We start from the raw sequence: 18022 nt of genomic DNA on the forward strand, positions 1-18022 counted from the left end.
CTTTAGAAGTTTAGATACAGATACTTTACATGTACCTGGAACAAAACAGAGGTGCTTTTAACAGCTTTGCCTTTTTAACTGGTGAGGAATTTCAAGTCACATTATATTATCAACATTTGTATTTTTTATGTTTTAAAAAAAGCAAATAAGAGCTCATAATAAATGCAAAGCACTGTTATTCTTTTTCACGAATAGGAAAGCTAAAAGCTGATTTCCCTCAAGCACTTTAAAACTCTGTCCATGCCAAGCTTAGTCCAGTTTTATTCATTCAGAGCCAAATCATAATCAGATCTTCTCAGATCTTTTACTACTAAGGTCAAGACCTGATATCAAGCCATCGATTCCCTGTTGAACAGCACTTGTCGACAGTGGGGATGTTAGAAAGCCCACTGTTTACACATTATTTGCTTGGTTGAAGTGTAGTGGTTTGTTTATAGATAGTGTTTGCGCTGCGGAAATTGATATGTCCTACGTCATTGAACTCACCATATCTATGCTGACGCTCCTTGAATGCACCACTCTGTGCCGTGTGCTGCTAGTCTGCCTTGTAGCTGCTGATAGCCAGCATTGCTCCTTGTGTCCTCTCATCAGCATTTCGTGGGTTTTGGTTTATTGCTGTGTGTGAATGCCGGAAGGTGGGTTCTGTTTACATGATGTTCCGTATGTCAGATGCTATTGTGTGTATTTGTTCCCTCGTGACTATGCTAATGTTATCTTATGCTAATGCGCTAAGATGCTATGTAAGCTACTAAGCTAGTTAATGCTAATTATAAATCTTGTGTAATTATTGAAGTTGTTATAGATGTGAGTGTTGAATACAGTTCCTTGTGCTATCTCTGTGCTAGAATAATGTCTGGGCATGTTGAATGTTTTATGTGTGCTGTACTGATAGTTGCTTTATGTATCGTTACTACAGACCACAGCTGAATAAATCTCCTAAACTTGGAAGCTGCCTCCGTGTTCTTTAACCGGAACACACCCGCCATACCTTGCCGCTCTAAATCAAATCAGCTAAACTCCCGGAGACAACATTCTCTCCATTTTATGGTCCTTCGAGCCGGATTAGAGTACTGATTAAGGTATGGAACAGACAGATGTCCAGGCTGACTCAGCACCCCCACGTGTTTCGCAGAGAGAGCGACGGCCACCTACTTACCTGACCGATTATGAGGTTTCAACACTCCCTCTTGAGGGACAAACTCAAACCAGGCAACCTGCTACTGCTTCTCAGTGTTCACATAGTGGTAAAACACGCTCATCCCAGAGGAGCTCCAGCTCCAGATCCACAAGAGCATCACGCTCGTCGATAGGCAGATTCCCTTCCCACGCATTATCAGACCTGGAAACAGCCCAGCTCGAAGAGCGAGTGAAGCAGATGGAACTTGAGGAATTCCAACAGCACCTAGAAGAGGATCAACAAGTCGAATATGAGTGTCAACGACTTCAAGCTCAAGCCAGAGAGGCCCAGCAGCTACAGGAAGAAGCCATTAGAACCCAAGAGTCATTGAGCAGACAGCTGGAGAGGCGACAACAGCTAAAGAAGAGGGTAAACGAGTTGGAGATAGCCAAGATGGTTACTTCTCTCCTTAAAGAGAAGGCACAAGAACCCAGTGGTTCCAGAGTCTCATCATGCCCATCGGAGAATAGTAATTCGAGCACCCATGCAGCTCTACCTTCAGTCGGTCCCGTGGGTCATCCTCCTGTACCGCTAATCGCTCCACCCTCAACACTTACTGTGGCTCAGCCTCCAGCGCCTGTGGTAGCTCCACCTCCAGTAACCATGGCCTCGCATCCATTGCATTCTCAATGCATGCCCCAAGTGCTGCACCCAACTGTTCCAGCTGGACCTCGGTCTACTACCTTTGCACCTGATATCTCTTACCAGGCATCTACTCTATTCTCAGTTCAGCCATCGCAGTACGCTCGTGCAGCCTGCACTAACCCTGCCAAAGCAGAGTTATCTTGCACTCCCACCCGGACTAAGTCCGAGCTACATCAACTACCGACAGCTAATGCCTACCCTTTCCTCGCCACAGGTCATGGCATTCCCAAACCTATGATTCCCTCCTTTGAGAGTGGCCGTGAAAGTGACTTTGCCTTATTGAAAATGGCCCTTGACAACCTGTTGAACAGTCATCCACACCTGAATGAGCAGTATAAATATCAAGTGCTGCTTGGGCACCTACGGCTACCTAGTGCAATCCAGCTAGCTAAGGCATACATGCACGACCCAACGCCGTACACCACAGCCATGCACGCCCTGCAGGACAAGTATGGGCAACCCCGTCAGCTCGTCCAAAGCGAATTGGGCATAATTCTGAATGCTCCAGCTATCAAATTCGGCGACGCAGAAGCCTTTGATGCATTTGCCTTGTCTATCCAATCTCTAGTAGGGATGCTTAGGACACTGGAGGGCCAGAACGGCTTTGAGCTAAGATGTGGGTCTCATGTCGACCGACTACTGAGTAAGATGCCACCCAGTTATCGCGATGGGTTTGTAGAGCATTGCCTGAACCAAGGCATTCTTCGGACAGGTACTGACCAAACCTATACCCTGCCTGATCTGAGTTCCTGGCTGCAGATGAAATCCCAAGCGAAGCGCATCGCAGGTAGAGCTGCTTCACTCTATAGTCCTGAAGCTTATAAGCTGACAAAGAAAGACCAGCGTCTTCCCAATAAACCAAAGGAGAAATCTACAGCCTTCTTCCTGACTTCCCAGGAAACCCCCAGCGCAGAAGGGAGTTCTTTCCGACCAAAGACCTCATCCAGACCAAAACCATACTGTCCGCGCTGCGAGAATAAGGAGCATTTCCTGAACGCTTGTGTAGAGTTTAAGAAACTGACCACCGACCAGATGGTGAGGTGGTTAACTGATGAACAGCGGTGCTGGAAATGTGGAAGAACTCACCAGCCGGAGGTTTGCACCCTCAAACGACCTTGTAATACCTGCAGAGAACAACACCTGACTGTACTGCATGATGCTGTCCAGCAGATCCAGAAGAGTGTGCTCATGATGACTGCTCCGACTACAACAGTGTACTTGGATAGGCCGAACCGTTCCCCCAAGGTGATGCTGAAGGTTGTAAAGGTCTTGCTGTACAACAGGGACCAAACACTGGAGACTCATGCAATACTTGATGATGGCTCAGAACGAAGCATCATTTTACCACAAGCTGTTCGACGCTTAAAACTCACCCCAGAGCCCGAGACGCTTACCCTGCGGACTGTCCACCAAGAGGTAGTGCAGCTTCGTGGCGCCTCAGTCTCCTTCCAAGTGTCTTCCCCCTACAAACCTGGGGAGAAGTATCATATACAAAAGGCATTCACCGCCGATGCCCTTGGTCTCTCAGAACATTCCTATCCGGTGAGGATTCTCCAACGCCGCTATAAACACCTGCGTGACTTACCTCTGCCTTTGGTAGACCATGTTCAACCTCTGCTGCTTATCGGCTCTGACATGCCTCATCTCCTGGCCCCTACACAACCAGTTCATCTGGGCCCAACAGGGGGACCCATCGCTGTCCATACCAAGCTTGGTTGGTCGCTCCAAGGTCCCATCAGTATCGACCAGACTCCTGCAACTGAGCAGCAGTGCCTGTTCACAACAACTGTTGTGCCAACCAGTGAGCTTTTCAGGAATGTTGAGCGTCTCTGGCAGATTGATACGCTCCCTTATGTGAGCGAGAAGCAGGTAACCCGATCAAAGCAAGATCAGCAAGCTCTGAACCTACTCCAGACATCCACTATCAGGGTCACTGTCGATGGGACACAGAGGTATGCCACACCACTGCTTCGTCGCGCCAACTCCGCCACGCTTCAAGCTCCTATGGAAGCAGTCTTGCCAAGTCTGCGCAGTACAGAGAGGAGACTTGTCAAAGACCCACAACGTGCCGAAGTGTATTGTCAGGAGATTCAGAAACTAGAGAAGTTGGGCTATGTAGCTGTGGTGCCACATGAGATAGCTAGAACCACTGCAGAATCCTGGTTCATACCTCACCACATGGTGCGACACAATAACAAGGACAGGATCGTCTTTAACTGCTCTTTCCAGTGCGAAGGGAAGTCCCTCAACTCTATTCTCCTCCCTGGACCTGCCCTAGGTCCATCTTTGCTAGGAGTTCTTCTTCGGTTTCGACAGTATCCAGTTGCTGTGAGTGGCGACATCAAAGGTATGTTCCACCAGATACGCCTGTTGCCAGCAGACAAACCAGTGCTGCGCTTCCTCTGGCGGGACATGAAGAGGAATGAAGAGCCGAAGATCTATGAATGGCAAGTGCTACCATTTGGCACTACATGCAGTCCTTGCTGCGCCATCTATGCACTGCAGCAGCACGTCCGGGACACTTGTAGGTCCAATCATGACCTCGTCGATTGTGTAGAGCAGTCGTTCTACGTGGATAACTGTCTCCGCAGCACCCACTCCCAAGAGGAGGCTAAGGCCCTAGTCGACAGTCTGCGCCAGCTGCTCCACACCGGGGGCTTTGAGATACGTCAATGGGCCAGCAACATCCCTGCTGTCATTGAACATCTTCCATCCAATGTCAGATCTGAGAGCAGTGACCTATGGCTCTCTCAGTCTAGCACGGACCTTTGGGAGCCAACTCTGGGATTGACATGGGATTGCCTTCGTGACTCCTTCAAATACAGACATTGACTGGGGGAGAGAACTGAACCCATACTGAGGAACGTCTACAAAAAACTTGCGTGTCAGTATGATCCGCTAGGTTATATAGTACCGTTCACCACACGGGCCAAGATTCTGATACAGGATCTTTGGAAGGACCAGCTCGGCTGGGACGACCCGATCCAGCCACCTAGCCTTCGTGACAGATGGCTTGCCTGGGAAAAGGAGATTCCTGATCTTATCCAAATGGAAATCCCCAGATGTTATGCACCAGCGTCTGCTGATTCATCTGCCTCGAGCAGAGATCTCCACATCTTTTGCGACGCTTCCGAGAGAGCGTATGGGTCTGTCGCTTACCTACGGACAGAAACTGCTCAGAAGGAAGTCTATGTTGCCTTTGTAATGGCTAGATCCCGAGTGGCCCCAAAGAAACAGTTGTCCATGCCACGGTTGGAGCTAAGTGCCGCTCTCACTGGTGCACAACCAGCTGGTCTCCTTCAAGCTGAGCTCACGCTGCCCATTCGGAAGGTTGTTCTCTGGTCGGACTCTACTACCGTCCTCCACTGGATCAAGTCAGAATCTTGCAGCTATAAAGTTTTTGTGGGCACGCGGGTGGCAGAGATCCAGAGTCTTACAGATGGGAGTACCTGGAGATATGTGGATAGCGCGAATAACCCTGCCGATGACATTACCCGGGGCAAGACCTTAAAGGAGCTGTCACGACCACACTGGTGGCACCAAGGCCCTGAGTTTTTACGTCAATCCGAGGAACATTGGCCGACCAGCCCACCAGTATATCCAGAGCCAGAGGATGGTGAGCTGAAGAAATCATATTTCTGTGGACAGGTTAGGGTTAACTCCTGCCCTCAACTTCCTGAAATCAGCATGTTCTCTACCTGGAAGGATCTCATGAAGACAACAGCGCGGTCCCTACATGGGGCGGCTGACCCAAATTCAAGCTCGCACAGTGAAGCAGATGATTACATCAAAGCTGAGAAACTCCTCCTGATGAAGGCCCAGTCAGAGTCATTCCCAGATGAGGCCAATGCACTCAGGTCTGGCAGACCATTGCCAACCAACAGCCGTTTGAACTCCTTATCACCCGAATATGATAAGGATACGGAACTCATCAGAGTTGGTGGAAGGTTACGAAGAGTTGAGCAGCTGGAGCTAGACACGATCCACCCGATCATACTGGACCCAAAACATCCTCTGACTAAGCTCATCATCCAAGATTTTGATGAGACCCTCCTTCATCCTGGACCAGAAAGAGTGTTGGCTGAACTACGTCGCCGGTTCTGGATCCTCCGGGGGAGGGAAGCAGTCAGACGGTATCAGAGGGACTGCAGGCAGTGTCAGGCTTGGCGTGCCAATCCATCCATCCCAAAGATGGCAGATCTGCCACCAGCTCGTCTGCGTCTGTATAAACCACCCTTTTACTCGACTGGAGTCGATTGTTTTGGACCCTTTACCGTGAAAATTGGACGTCGAACAGAGAAGCGTTGGGGCATAGTCTTCAAATGCATGACGACCCGCTGTGTGCATCTAGACCTCCTCGAGAGCCTTGACACTGACTCCTTTCTCTTGTCGTTAAGGCGCTTTATTGCCAGAAGAGGCAAACCCTTTGAGCTCCTGTGTGACAATGGGACAAATTTTGTCGGTGGAGCCCGAGAGCTCCATGAGGCCTTTGAGACCATGGCGCCTCAGTTGAGGGAGCGTTTGGCAGAGCAGCAGATTGCTTTCCGTTTCAACCATCCCAGTGCTCCTCACTTCGGTGGTGCCTGGGAGAGAGAGGTCAGGTCCGTAAAAACCGCTCTTAAGGTCGTACTCAAGGAGCAGACGGTCCCTGAAACTGTGCTTCGTACGGTCTTTGTGGAAGTGGAAGGCATCGTAAATGCTAAGCCTCTCGGCTACGTCTCATCAGACATAGCAGATCCAGACCCCATCACACCTAACATCCTGCTGATGGGACGCTATGATGCATCACTCCCTCAAGTGGTTTACGATCCCAGTAACCTTATTGGGAGTCGGAGATGGAGACATAGTCAAGTTCTTGTCGACCATTTCTGGTCCCGATTCATCCGTCACTACCTGCCTAACTTGCAAGAGAGACAGAAGTGGCAGAAGGATTCGGAGTGCCTCAAACCGGACCAAGTGGTGCTCATAGTTGATCCTCAGCTCCCAAGAGCTTTATGGCCTGTTGGTAAGGTAGCGACTACTTACCCTGGAGCTGATGGACGCATCCGGACTGCTGCCGTTAAGGTCGAAGATCGAACGTATATTCGACCGGTAGCCCGCTTGGTCTCACTCCCTATGCTTGAAGATGATAAGGATCCACGTACCTGAGTGGCTTTCTACCTTGGATTCGACTGTCTGTGCAGACAGTCGGGGGCGGCTGTGTTAGAAAGCCCACTGTTTACACATTATTTGCTTGGTTGAAGTGTAGTGGTTTGTTTATAGATAGTGTTTGCGCTGCGGAAATTGATATGTCCTACGTCATTGAACTCACCATATCTATGCTGACGCTCCTTGAATGCACCACTCTGTGCCGTGTGCTGCTAGTCTGCCTTGTAGCTGCTGATAGCCAGCATTACTCCTTGTGTCCTCTCATCAGCATTTCGTGGGTTTTGGTTTATTGCTGTGTGTGAATGCCGGAAGGTGGGTTCTGTTTACATGATGTTCCGTATGTCAGATGCTATTGTGTGTATTTGTTCCCTCGTGACTATGCTAATGTTATCTTATGCTAATGCGCTAAGATGCTATGTAAGCTACTAAGCTAGTTAATGCTAATTATAAATCTTGTGTAATTATTGAAGTTGTTATAGATGTGAGTGTTGAATACAGTTCCTTGTGCTATCTCTGTGCTAGAATAATGTCTGGGCATGTTGAATGTTTTATGTGTGCTGTACTGATAGTTGCTTTATGTATCGTTACTACAGACCACAGCTGAATAAATCTCCTAAACTTGGAAGCTGCCTCCGTGTTCTTTAACCGGAACACACCCGCCATACCTTGCCGCTCTAAATCAAATCAGCTAAACTCCCGGAGACAACATTCTCTCCATTTTAGGGGAAGAAAAAGACAAGAGTCATTAATGAGAGCTGAGATTGTTTTTAAAAGACTGTCTTCATGCAATTTAATCAACTATTATCTGATGTGTGAAACATATGAAGCAGAAGGAAAAAGAAGCGGAAATGACACTGCTGAGCTCTTCATCTGTGATATGAGTGTGTGATTATACAGGTTCTCACTGTCTTCCTTCTCTCACCCCAACCAATCACAGCGGATGGCCCCGCCCCTCCCTGAGCCTGGTTCTGCCGGAGGTTTCTTCCTGTTAAAAGGGAGTTTTTCCTTCCCACTGTCGCCAAAGTGCTGCTCATAGGGTCATATGATTGTTGGGTTTTTCTCTGTATGTGTTATTGTAGGGTCGACCTTACAATATAAAGCACCTTGAGGCGACTGTTGTTGTGATTTGGCTGTATAAATAAAATTGAATTGTAACGCGCCCGTGAGACTGACGCACTTTATCTCAGCAGCGTCTTATGTTGATCTTTTATGTTCCACCTGTTAGATCACAAAATAAGAAACACAGCCACATGTTTTCTGCGGTGGAGATGAATCAATGAGCCACAATGTAAAGAGATCAAACGTGGGCACCTCAGACCTCCTCCTCCTCCCTGAGTTCTGTCGTTCGCTCAGAAGGCGGTGGAAAGATGAGAGAGTTCACGGCGAGTTCATCCACGCTCGCCTCCGACTCCCTCGGCTCTCTTTCATGTCTCCACGGCGAGGCGGCTGCAGTAAATGCAGTCTGTTTGAATATGTCGGGATCTTCTGTCTGCATAACGAGCTTTTTATGCTGACTTCTCTTAACCCTCCTGCCATCCTTTAAAAAACTCACACCCATCACCCTAGGGACCATTCTCAGCCACGCCATAAAAAGACCATATATCCATATTTTATTCCACTTTAAATTAGCCAACCTTGTAAAACTACTTCTCCCTGAAATATTCATGTAAAGTTTTAATTATATTTTCGTTGTTTTAACCCTTCAAATCCCAGTGTTATTACATGAGCGCCCTGTGTTATAAGCCCCAAAAACCAAAAAATGAAACTAAATATTTCCACAAAAAACCAGTTGAAGTAATATGTGATTGTCATTATAAGTAGGCCTTTAGATGGACCAAAGATTGGCACCAACATACATTTTGACCTGCCATTATTTTTTTTGCATTTTTTTTGCAATTTAAAAATTAAAACTTCAAGGCCCTGAGTCTTCATTGACATCCAAGAAAAGAAGAAAAAATAAAATCATATGATGATAATTTGGGGTTGAAAAATAGCGTTTATAATGGAAGTCAATGGGCAGAAAATGGTCCCCAGGGTGATGGGTGTGGGGATTTCTGCTGCTCAGCCATTTTAGGCTGATTTAAGGAATTCACACTGGAATATTAACATTGACAGGTAAAAACTATCCTGTGGCAAGTTTGGTTATATTCCACTGAACACAGTGGAAATGGCAGCCATTTAACACATAGCAGTGGCACAAAAAGGTCCCAAGAAGGCAGGAAGGTTAAATAAATATTCAGTTACATTTCAGTCAGAGTGGATTTCAACCCATCCTTCCAGCTCTTATCCAGCTCTTGACAGCTCAGTGTTTTTTAACTTTGCTATTAAATGCAAATTTTTTATAAGATTCATTTAAAGTGACGTGCTTGTGTAGAGAATGTTTACATGGGATGTATGTGCATGTAAGAAACAGGCACAGGGCTGAGTGTGAGCCACCAGAAGCTCTCTGCTGCCCCTCGGTGGTGCAGTGATGGAAAAGCACGCATCATATTCTTCACTTCTGTAGAAGCACAGATGGCTCTGTTTGCTGCTGCCTGCATTCCACATGAATGAGAAAAGAGTAGAAAGTACAGATTTATTTATTTTTTTTAGCAAAGTAAGCACAGTCAAGTAAAGTACAGGTACCTGGATATTCTGCTGAAGTAATGAAGTATTTGTACTTCTCACCTCTGAGGAAATGTGAATAAGATTTTTTTCTGTTGCTTGGGCAGAAGAAGAGTCAGCACTTTGCAAACACTGGCTCAAAAGGCAGGAACAGGTAAAGCTCTCAGGTGAAGCTCGCCGCCCAAACAGAGCTGACCAGGACGCTGCCAACAAACGCAGTCGGTGAGAGCTACTAATGAATTTACTGTTCCACCTTTGCAACCAGGAAAATTTTTACTGAGATTAAAAATCATTTTGAAATGAATGAAGTGCTGAATCAGAACGGCAGCGATTCACAGACTCTGTGCTTTTCACACTCACTGGCCAACATCCTGTGACTGACAAGACTGATAAGCATACCTGCCCCACCCCCATAATTTACTAAATAAGCTTCACGTTCAGCTAAAAAAAAAGGCTTGAAACACACGATTGAAACGATAAACTCATCTGAAACAAGTTTGCTGAGCCCACGGAGCAAAGTAACAGGAGTAGCCCCCTGCTGGCCATAAAAAAGAAATGCGTTTTAAAGCAGCTCATTCAAGGCTTCCCTTCCAGATCCTGAAGCTTCAGGGTTAGGAGGATGGATCTGGTGCTCTCCTCTACCGCGTATCAAAAGAAAGTGACCATAATCTCAAAGCTGACGTGTGATTTGTGAGTACAGTTCAGGCACGAAGCTGGATGCAGAACAAACGGAGCAAATCTCTTCTTCTTTTCACGTCTCCTTCAAAGAACCGTGATACAAGCTGATGGTTCATCCAATCGCCTGCCAGGACTTTCTCTAAAGTGCCCGCCCTCACATAAACACTCACATGGTTCAGGCAGCGACTTCTAAGCTGCTCGATAAACAGGTATGCTTCCTGTTTTAGATGTTTTTTCCAGTGAGTTTTAGGGACTTTATGGCATCTTCCATTATTATTTGGGGCATGAAGCGCGCAGGCTCCTGATGACGTCATCATTTGTGCTTTTATCTTATTTTATCTCCATCCACTCTTCATTTGCTGACCTGAGGCCAGCGTCTCTACTCTGGTTAATAGGAAGCAGAACAGGTTACCTTAACTGTGGATCTGGTCATCAGGTTACTTCCCAAACCATTGGCTGACATGGCCACGCCCACCTCTTTATACAGTCTTTGAAAGATACTGTGTGTAAATTAAAGTTTGTGTTTGCTCCTTTAAAACCTGCACCGTGTCCCATATAATATCTCCCTGAGTGTGTGTTTGCAGGAACAGAGTGGATAATTGCCGTGTTTTGACTCTTAAACTGTTGCATTCACTGTGTTTTGATATATTTGTGACAGCAGCAAAAACAGACCATCCTTCCGCACAGACGCGTCACAGTTATTAGGCAGCCTGGAAGCTCTCGGCGCTGTCACAGCGGCTGGGACTGCAGAGCCGAGTCTAGACTGACTTGTACTTTCCTGCTGTTCTGTCTTCACTGTGTTTGGTTAAATCTTTTACAACCAATTTATCTTCATTTGAGCCGGCCTGCAGCACAGGCCGCTGCCTCGGGCTCAGCGTAATTGGACTGCAGTCTTTATAATGAAGCCTTCCCAACAGGAGAGCAGCACACAGACTCGGCTGGAGCTGGGCTTCACTCACTGATGTAAGCGTCTGCCATCACGGCGCTAAACCGACGCAGCGTCGTGACTGTGGCGTGAGCTGAGGTCAGCCGAGTTTGTGTTTTAATAGCCGGTAAACCCACAGAGATGATCAGATCAATTATGCCTACATGGCTCAAGGTTCTCTCATCAAGCAGCGGATCTGGATCAAGCAGCAGCCTCTGCAGGTGAAAACTGACAAACGCTGAGCAGCAGGGCTTCAGCAGTTACGTGCACGTCCATCCAGAACTAACAGCACGGCTCCAACGCGCCCTATGAGAGGTTGGTGATGCAGTTTTTGCTCCTGTTGCCATCCAAGCGTTTTGTTAGGTAATAAATATATAATCTTAAATGCTTATATGCTGATTATTATTGGTTTATATGAGAGAGGCCCAGACTTTAGTGTAAAACTAGGTTACAGGCTGACCAGAAACTAATTCTATTAGTTAAAGTTTCCAAGGTTTGAAAGTGTTTCTCCTTCTGAATATAAATGTGCGCTGAGCTCAGGTTATCATCATTTACCTAACAGATGTTTATTGAAAAAACAGAAAATATCAGATTTCCAAACTGAGAAATTTGTGTTTGTTTTAAATTGAAGGACAAATGATCAGTGTGAATTTCATAAATGTTTCCAAAACGTTGTCACAGGGGAAAAAATAATCAGGGAGAAAAGGAACCTTCACATCGACTTCCTCCACTTCTGCACAGCACGTGTACACAAACCCCACAGGAAAGAAAAAATATGTATAAAGACAGAAATTGTGTTTTCCACTAGACTTATTTGTCACCCCCAGAAACTTTATATGGAAGACGTAACTTTAACATTTTAACTCCAGCAACTTTTCTACAGTTCACTGATACAGAAGTTATTGTATGAAGTTTGTTTTTACTTTTCCTAGGTTTGTTGCATTAGCCAACTGATTTTTTTTTTTTTTTTTTTAACTACCCTGGTGTTGATTTCTCTTATTTTGAAATGCTCCATACTTGATTTTAAACCGATGACACCACACGGGGGCGCCAAATACTCAAATCCTTTTTTGGGTGTTTGCACTGTTCAGATTTGTCATTTACACTAGAAATGAGACCGAGGCCTTTGTAGGAGCCTTCACAAGCAGTTTCAACGCCTGCATCACTGCAGGACATTTTCTTCCCAACCTCAGAGGTATTTATTCATCGTTAAAGCTTAAAGACACAAGTACTTCCACTCTGATCACAGATACTCACGCTGTGGTATCTGACAGCTGTGGAGGTCAGGGGCTCACCTGCCCACAGCAGCGCAGCATGTTTGATTTGGCACATTTACACCAGTTTAAAGCTAATGTTCATGTGGAGTCACCACATCTGATACTGGACAGACTCTGAAGCACCACATGACAACAGTCAGCTGATCCAACAATTTGCATTTTAATCTGATGCACACAAACAGGCGGAGTCTGCTGAGCTGCTGTAAATCTGTAACATGCAGGTTTTTTTTCTTCATTAAAAGTACTTCGATGTTCAAACTGAGCCACAGACGCTCAGCGGACAGCCTCACTTATCCAGACAGACATTGACAGCAGTTTAAAGCGGTTTGTTCGTGAAGTCCGTCCTCTGCCGAGTGTTTCTCTGCCACCAACGCTGCGAGACCACCGGCACTGGCAGGAAGCCCGGAATTACGAGCTTAGCTTTCCAAGCTTTTTGTATTTCGGATACAGAAAAACTCAGTGTTAACGTCACTCGATCAATAAAGGATAAATACTAAAATTTAAACAAATATTCATCTCGATTTTGGCTCCAAGGTGCTGAAAACCCGACGTTCCATCAGAGATGCTGAAACGCTGTCGACATCTTTTATTTAAACTGGGAGAAGGAAAAATGGTCCAAGTCCTTTTGTTTTTTTTAAAACCTTTATTTTTTTGGAACAGTGTCCTGTTCACTCAGATGGGCACTCAACTTTGCCGCTGTTGATGTCATCGATGACATCATGGGGATGGCGGCCATCGATGGTGCATCCCACAGACTGAGCGGTTCCCAGGATCTCCTTGATGGTTCCTGATGAGGAATAAAAATGATCATGAGCCAGAATAGAAACACATGAAAGACTAACAGATATTTAACATCAGGCAGCAGGTTTAGAAACAACACTTGAGGCTCATTTCCCAGAGACGGGTTTTTAACATTGAGCCTGGACGGCGCCAAGAGTCGGCCATCTTTGATTTACTTTAGTTTGTGTTCCAGACTTTTCGGCACAGAGCGGTCCATCGGTTTTTGGGCCGCCCTGTTTCCTAAAGCCGGGTCAATCTGAGCCTCCACTGGATTATACTCAGTCACTGGGACAGACGGGCATAGTGGCGGGAGGCTGAGCAGACGGTCAGGGAGAGGAGCCAATCAACAGCCCTGAAAAACCCAGGTTTCCCTGTGAGGTCTTACCGGAGAGCTCCCGGGCGATGGAGCGAGGCCTCATGACGCGAGCGATGCCCACGATCTCATCGAAGGTCACGCTGCCGCTGTGCTTAACTGGAAGATTAAAAGAGTTTATGGTGAGCAAAAAGCACCTGAGCAAGCCGAGCGCGTTCGGTCCGTGCGTTCAGAGACACTCACTGTTCTTGACCTTCTTCCTGTCACGAGGAGGCTCCTTCAGGGCTTTGATGATCAGAGCCGACGCAGAGGGAACCACCTCGATCTGTTCAACACAAACGGCATCCACTGAAACTTTAAACCCACAGACACACACCAATCACCACAGACACACACCAATCACCACAGACACACACCAATCACCACAGACACACACCAATCACCACAGACACACACCAATCACCACAGACACACACACACACGAGGCCTGTGTGTCTGCAGGTGGCGCTGGTTAACTCACCGCTGCCTGCCTGTTCTGGATGGTCAGCTTCACAGTGATCCTCAGGCCCTTCCAGTCACCGGTGGCCTTGGCGATGTCGTCACCCACTTTCTTGGGAGACTGGAGTGAGGAGAGAGAGAGGCGCTCTGTAAGTCACTCAGGTACGACAGAGGGGACTTCCTGTCTTAAAACAGTCTGTTGTGGGAGGCGACTGCAAATATTGACAGTTGTGCACACATCTTTAAAGCCGTGATTTCCCTGTCACTGACAGATGTATTTGACCAGCAAAACAAACACTTAAGTGCTGTCACAGTCACGCTGAAACCAATAAAAACCAAACTGAAACGATCAAACATGCTGAGAACAGGAACAGAGTCTCAGTTTGTGTTCCAGACTTTTCGGCACAGAGCGGTCCATCGGTTTTGGGCCGCCCTGTTTCCTAAAGCTGGGTCAATCTGAGCCTCCTCTGGATTATACTCAGTCACTGGGACAGACGGGCATAGTGGCGGGAGGCTGCTTTGATCCAAATCACACATTTTCTGATACTCACCAGACCCAGAGGTCCGATTTTGGGGGCCAGGGCTGAGGTGGCGCCGACTTCTCCTCCTGTGCACCTCATGTACACTGAAAGAAATGACAGACTGCATTAAAGCCTTTGCACACAGACAGAAAACTGTCATTTCTGAAGCTTCAGAATAAAACCGCTAACTAAAGCTACATGTTAAGAAACCACCCGCGCTGATCAAATGAAGCCGATCTCAGTTTGTGGAATTCTGCCTGTCCGGAAATGTTAGTTTAATCATTTTGGAGCCACTCTGTGATCCTTTTGAATCCATGACAGAAAATGGTCTTGGATCTCGGAAGAAGTTGGTCTTTCAGCATTGCCAGTCTTTAAAACAACAGTAAATGAGCAGAAGCCCTAAAAGTGCTCATTTTAAAACAACGAGGCACAGACAGAGCTCTGAAACCAGGATTTGGCTCAGAAGCTGATATGAATATCAGCTTCTGAGCCAAATGAACGCCAGTGAACTGAAAGAAAAAAGGTCACCACTGTAAATACCGACTTTACGTGGTTTTTTTGGCCAATAAATGCCAAACACTTATGAAGTGACTGATTGTTCTTCTCTGCATCACAGAAATCTCAAACATGACATGGTAGTGACCAAACTGGTGAATTCCTGCAGTTCTGTGCTGACTAAACTCACAGCAGCTGCGCTCGTACTTCAAACATCTCATTTCAGGTGGGCTGAAACCTTTACAGTAGCAACTGATGTACATTTATTAGTCAGATATCTGCACGACACTAAAGCTTCCTGGTTGTAGGTAACGCAGTAGTGATGGATCACATTTGGCCGTCATAAAGGGTAAGACAGGAACCCACTGGCCAAAATGCACTCCTGCATTCACAGCCCAACTGTAAGCGATGACCTCAACCCAAGTCCTGAGCCAGATGGCTGCATCTGAAGCTGTGAAACAGCTGTTCTCCTAGAGGTTAAGTGATCAGACAACACCTGATGCTTCCCCAAAATTCTCATCTAATGAGTATTAACAGGAGCTGAACCATCTGTACCAACAGCTGACCCTCACACTCCCTCCATTTTCCTTCGCCCACATGTCGCTGGCAAACATAACCAACACTCAACATAAAAAGCCTAGATATAACAATATTTTGAATTACACAACATGTCAACAAATTACACTACTTTCCAAACCTTCACCTGCTTTAGCCAACTTAGTTTTTGCAGATCAGGAATTTGAAAGGAATAAACAGCAGCTGGACCTGTAAGAGTCCCATCATAAGTAACCTCCAACCATAAGTGTCAATTCAGCAGTTCTATCTTTGACATGTTTTAGGATGCTTTTTACCCCACTGAAGCCCTTGGGGTGGGGGCACATTAGGAAAAAAATTAGCTCCATATTGTGCCACGTTGATCAAACTACACTTTCCACTGGAGAAATGTAGTTTTAAGGCTTAAAAGACTACAAGTTTACATGCTAACTCTATTGAGTTTGCACTAATGCTGTAATAGCAGTACATGCTCTCACGTACAAAAGGATTTAACCGCAGCATTGCGTCAAGTGTTTGACGCAATCCCAAAATTAGCATCATAACAATTGTTATAACTACGTCATTATTCATCGCTAAAAGCTGTCCAAACATGGTCTCCATATTGCATTAACACCCTTTAGAAGACTAACGGTTTCCTCATAAATGTACTTCAGCGATTTGTAAGGTAATTAACTGTGGCTAACGTTAGCATTAGTTGCTACGTTAGCATTAGATGCTACGTTAGCATTAGCTGCACGTGGGTCCGCACGTTACCCACTACACTACCCTCTACACCTGCCTCTGACCTGACATATTTTACTCAATTGGCATCATTAATTCTACAAACATCAACAAAAGCCTAAACTGAGTTTCTTCGTCGCGTTTCGTGTCCCATCTTTACCATTTTGTGAGCGCCGTGTGCAGGCCGCCAGGCAGGCGGAGGCAGACGGCAGAGAGCGACTCCATCCCGGCTGTGAAAAAGCGTCTGCTTTTATTACATTCAAAACATACCAATTTTAATCTCGTTGGGGTCGAATTTGGGCGGCATTTTGCTGCTGTGGAGGTTGAGCTCAGTTCAGCTTGGTTGGTGAGGGTGTCGGATGAACCCGGCTTCGGGACGACCGATAACTGTTGCACCTTCACCTCTAAAGGGGAGAAAGAGAAAGGAAGACCGGCGGCTGCGGAGGAGTTTATACTTCAGCCAAGTCCCGCGAGAACATGTGTCGCAGTTCGCGTTGAGACGTATGACGAAACGCCATGTGGGCGTGGTTTAAGACTTACTTTAGCCAATAACTAAATTGCTAAAATCATTTCTAAAACTTTAGTGGATTTATTTGAACAATAAATAAATAAATAAAAAGACATCTGAAAAGACGAGCGTACTCCATGAAATTTGAATTAATATAGCTTCAAATAATAAATGCATAAATTACATCAGTGATATATATTATATTTAACTGTATTTTACTAGAAAAAAAATTACATTGGACGTAAATACATTTACACCGGAAGCTCTTTCTGATGTGATCTGCTCCCAGTCTCAGCCTGAGGATCTTTCATAAAGAGAATTTTTGTAAACAGCACAGAGACACAGAAATACACACCGTCTGTTGTATGAAGAAAAATGAAACGCTACTCATGGCAAATTTAAATGCTAATTTACATCATGGAGTTTTTCACAATCAAATAAGGCACACAGTGGCGTGCCAGAAGCACAATACACAGCCAGTTTATCATGCAAATATACACTGTATGTTCATGTTCTTACAATAAAAACGAAGTAAAATGTTGGTATTCAGTTTAATCAGTACTTCATCTAAAACAATAAAGACAAATACAGTAAATGATGACAGAAATCAGATGGGATTTCCTTTAAAAACAAGCAGAGAAATGTTTAAATAACAACAACAACCCAGGTTATTATCCTGTGCAGACCAAACGCACCTTATTTTTACGAATCACACGTTACTCCTCACATCTGGAGTGCGTGACAGGATATAACTTACAATGCTGTGATTGCAGCCATTCCCCACGGTACTCATGGCCATTGATGAATGTCTTTGATCAATGGCCATGAAAATTTGCATATTAACGATCAAGGAACTGATCTCACAGCCCAGTGTTCATTCAGTGGGCTGGTTTCAGTTATTGTGCAAATGTCCTGTTTTTAAAGTTGGAAACCTGCAGTCAGCTGAGACTGAAGACTCACCTGGATGATGACGAAACGTTTCTCCCACTGAAAACGTCCAGATGAACAGAATCAACTTTCTGGGACTTTTCTTTACTTGTCTGGATGACTGAGCATGCATCAAGACAGAAATGGACGTACTTTTCAGAAGCCTGACATTTCTGTTTGAAATATCCTTTATTCATTCACTTTCTGAAATAAGTGACCAAAATATTTAACTCTTTCACAGTATTCTAATT

At 45.8% G+C, this 18022-nt stretch overlaps 1 protein-coding gene and 2 non-coding genes across 3 annotated transcripts; all 3 read right to left on the reverse strand.

Annotated features, from left to right (window-relative positions):
• Positions 1-13077: 13077 nt before the first annotated feature.
• On the reverse strand, positions 13078-16766 carry rpl12 (ribosomal protein L12). Its single transcript, XM_085351210.1, has 6 exons — positions 16607-16766; positions 14597-14670; positions 14068-14166; positions 13791-13872; positions 13620-13706; positions 13078-13241 (listed from the first exon to the last, which is right to left on the reverse strand). The coding sequence occupies exons 1-6, from the start codon at positions 16641-16643 to the stop codon at positions 13123-13125; spliced, it is 498 nt and encodes a 165-aa protein (XP_085207336.1). The 5' UTR covers positions 16644-16766; the 3' UTR covers positions 13078-13122.
• LOC146639209 (small nucleolar RNA SNORA65) lies at positions 13417-13545 on the reverse strand. Its single transcript, XR_014906401.1, has one exon. It is a non-coding gene; the product is annotated as a small nucleolar RNA SNORA65 (small nucleolar RNA).
• On the reverse strand, positions 14429-14556 carry LOC146639210 (small nucleolar RNA SNORA65). Its single transcript, XR_014906400.1, has one exon. It is a non-coding gene; the product is annotated as a small nucleolar RNA SNORA65 (small nucleolar RNA).
• Positions 16767-18022: the final 1256 nt, after the last annotated feature.

The sequence above is a fragment of the Diplotaxodon limnothrissa genome, linkage group LG1 (genome assembly GCF_057381915.1).
Source record: "Diplotaxodon limnothrissa isolate DT_005_m linkage group LG1, D_limnothrissa_male_GT1.1, whole genome shotgun sequence".
Lineage (NCBI taxonomy): Eukaryota > Metazoa > Chordata > Actinopteri > Cichliformes > Cichlidae > Diplotaxodon > Diplotaxodon limnothrissa.